The sequence below is a fragment of the Octopus bimaculoides genome, chromosome 20 (genome assembly GCF_001194135.2).
Source record: "Octopus bimaculoides isolate UCB-OBI-ISO-001 chromosome 20, ASM119413v2, whole genome shotgun sequence".
In the NCBI taxonomy this organism is placed as follows: Eukaryota; Metazoa; Mollusca; class Cephalopoda; order Octopoda; family Octopodidae; genus Octopus; species Octopus bimaculoides.
Genome location: NC_069000.1, coordinates 42,406,189 through 42,408,937, shown reverse-complemented (window position 1 = coordinate 42,408,937; position 2,749 = coordinate 42,406,189). Strand labels below are relative to the sequence as shown.

At 34.3% G+C, this 2,749-nt stretch overlaps 1 protein-coding gene across 1 annotated transcript in view; it reads right to left on the bottom strand.

The window, feature by feature from the left end:
* Window positions 1–1,689: 1,689 nt before the first annotated feature.
* The window catches only part of LOC106881681 (uncharacterized), a 21,757-nt gene continuing 20,697 nt past the window's right edge, over window positions 1,690–2,749 (bottom strand). The window contains exon 3 of the mRNA XM_014932146.2: window positions 1,690–2,129. Coding sequence (XP_014787632.1) covers window positions 1,904–2,129 — 226 coding nt within the window. The 3' untranslated portion in view covers window positions 1,690–1,903. The remainder of the gene's footprint in view (window positions 2,130–2,749) is intronic.

Sequence of the window (2,749 nt, the reverse complement as noted above, 5' to 3'; positions counted from 1 at the left end):
CCTCGACTGGTTTGAGACCAAGAGCTGTGGCCATGCTATTAAACCTGCGCATACACATATACGTTCGTCATGAATCCAACGGTGTTGTCTTTCTACCACTTAGTGCGTGCGCGCGCGCGACGCGTGCGTGTGTGCTCTCTTGCACATGCGCATTGTGTGATTTTATAAACAAGGACTAAAAAATACTCAATCCATTAATTTTACACGTTTATTGTCACCTCTCAGTTTCCATGAACATACACGCATATATATATATATATATATATATATACACATATACATACACGCCTATATATATATATATATAAGCGCACACGCACATATATATATATACATAGATATGTGCATACACGCACTTACATATATACATACATAATTCGTATATGTATACGTGATTCCATAACAGCATCGAGTGCTGGATCAAATCCTCAAGTAATATCAGAAAGAAAAAAACAATAAAGACAAAATAATAAAATTATGGTGAAGGGGAATTAACTCTGATATTGCAAATATTTATTATAGGTTATTATCTGCCCCTTAATCGTTGGCAAAACGGATATATTTTTATCAAAGAAATTTTCAAACTTTTCTCAAAAGAAAATGAGTTTTTATTATTTAATTTTATTATAAATATTTAATTGACATTTTTTTTTCTCCTGTAAGCAAAAGGAGGTTTTATTTTCCATGTATTATAAATGACAAATTTTTAACTTTTTTTTAAAACTGTTTTTCTTTTCAGTATAAATTTCATTATTATAATTTAAATATAATTTATCTTATTATAATTTAACTGTAGTTGAGTGCCTTAATAGCAAAGATTATGCAGAAGGCTAATAAAAGACTAATGAATTTTTAAAAGAAATATCACCCCCGTCCCTAAGCTTCATGTTCTGTTTTCTCAACCTTCTGTCACCAAACTTCCTTTCGTTCTTGGTTTAAACCATTCCGCTTAACTTATATACACTCAATCTTCTTCTCACTCCTTCTACTCTACAACAATGTCTTAACAATTTGTACCTAAGTGGTAAATATTTCATATTTCCACTCTGTGATATGTATTATTTATAATAATAAACTTATGATAGTTAGTATATGTGTAGTAGTAGTAGTAGTAGTAGTAGTAGTAGTAGTAGTAGTAGTAGTTGTTCAAAGAAATATTCACTGAGGTGATAGTATGTTTAAACACGTATATGCACACAAACATATATATATATATATATATATATATATATATGCGCAGGAGTGGGTGTGTGGTAAGTAGCTTGCTTACCAACCTCATGGTTCTGGGTTCAGTCCCACTGCATGGCATCTTGGGCAAGTGTCTTCTATTATAGCTTCCAGCCGACCAAAGCCTTGTGAGTGGATTTGGTAGACAGAAGCCCGTTGTATATATGTATATTTATATATGTTTGTGTGCCTGTATTTGTCCCCCGACCATCGCTTGACAACCGATGGTTTTATGTTTACATCCCCGTAACTTAGCGGTTTGGCAAAAAGAGACCGATAGAATAAGTACTAGGCTTAGAAAGAATAAGTCCTGGGGTCGATTTTCTCGGCTAAAACTCAGAACATAAAGACAAACAAAATACCGCTCAAATACATCATTTTCGTATTTGGCACATCACTGATGCGGTTGTGAGTAGCACTGAAAGGACTCTGACAGAGAAGCACATTAAACAAACAACTGAATAATTAATTGGTAAAAGATAGAAGTGGTATCAAACCAGTGTGTGTTTATTTTAGTTTTTATTGGCATATCGACCCACACAAGTATTAGAAATATATTAGTCATTGGTTTATTATTTTTGTTCTTTTAGAAAAAAATATTTTTATATATATATATAAATATACATATGGTTATAATACATATCAGTGTATCTATATTACAATAATACATATGGTTTTATTTTGAGATTGGTTTTGGTTTTGGTGGTTTTAATATCCCCTTAAGTCGAAGGTACTTCACTATAAGTGGGGTTGCACTCAATGTAATGCCTATACGAACTGGAGCGAATACTTTGTGAACAGCATATGCGACGACAAACGTGCTTGCCCCTGTAGCAAGCCTGGATTTCAAAATGTTTTCACCGATACCAAGTTTCATCATAAGGCCGACCAGGTCTATTCCACTGAAATAGTGAAGGGATTACAATAAATATTACATTGATATAATATACATATTTAATATAATTATACAAATTAATAATATTTTATATATATACACACATGTATACTCTCTCTCTCTGGCCAGGTAACCATGTACCTCCTCTATAGCAAGATACCTGTTTCTGCCTCTCTGTCTCATTCTAACCTTTCCTTATCTGACACAAGATCCCCTCCTTCGAAGCCCACTTCCCACTCAAAATTTCTTGCCTTGCAAGTTATTTGGTAACCCTGCCAGTGCTGGAGCTACGTAAAAAGCATCCAGCCCACACTGTAAAGTGGTTGGCATTTGGAATGACATCCAGCTGTAAAAACCATGCCAGAACTGATGTCATATGTGCTGGTGCCACGTAAAAAGCACTCAGTCCACTCTGCTGGAGTGGTTGGTGTTAGGAAGGGCATCCAACCTTAAAAACTCTGCCAAAACAGACACAGTAGCCTGAGGTAGTTTTCTGCCTGATCGGCTCCTGTCAAACCGTCCAACTCACGCATGCATGGAAGGCAGATGTCAAGCAGTGATAATAATGATACGTGTGTGTGTGTGTATATATATATATATATATATATATATATATATATATATATA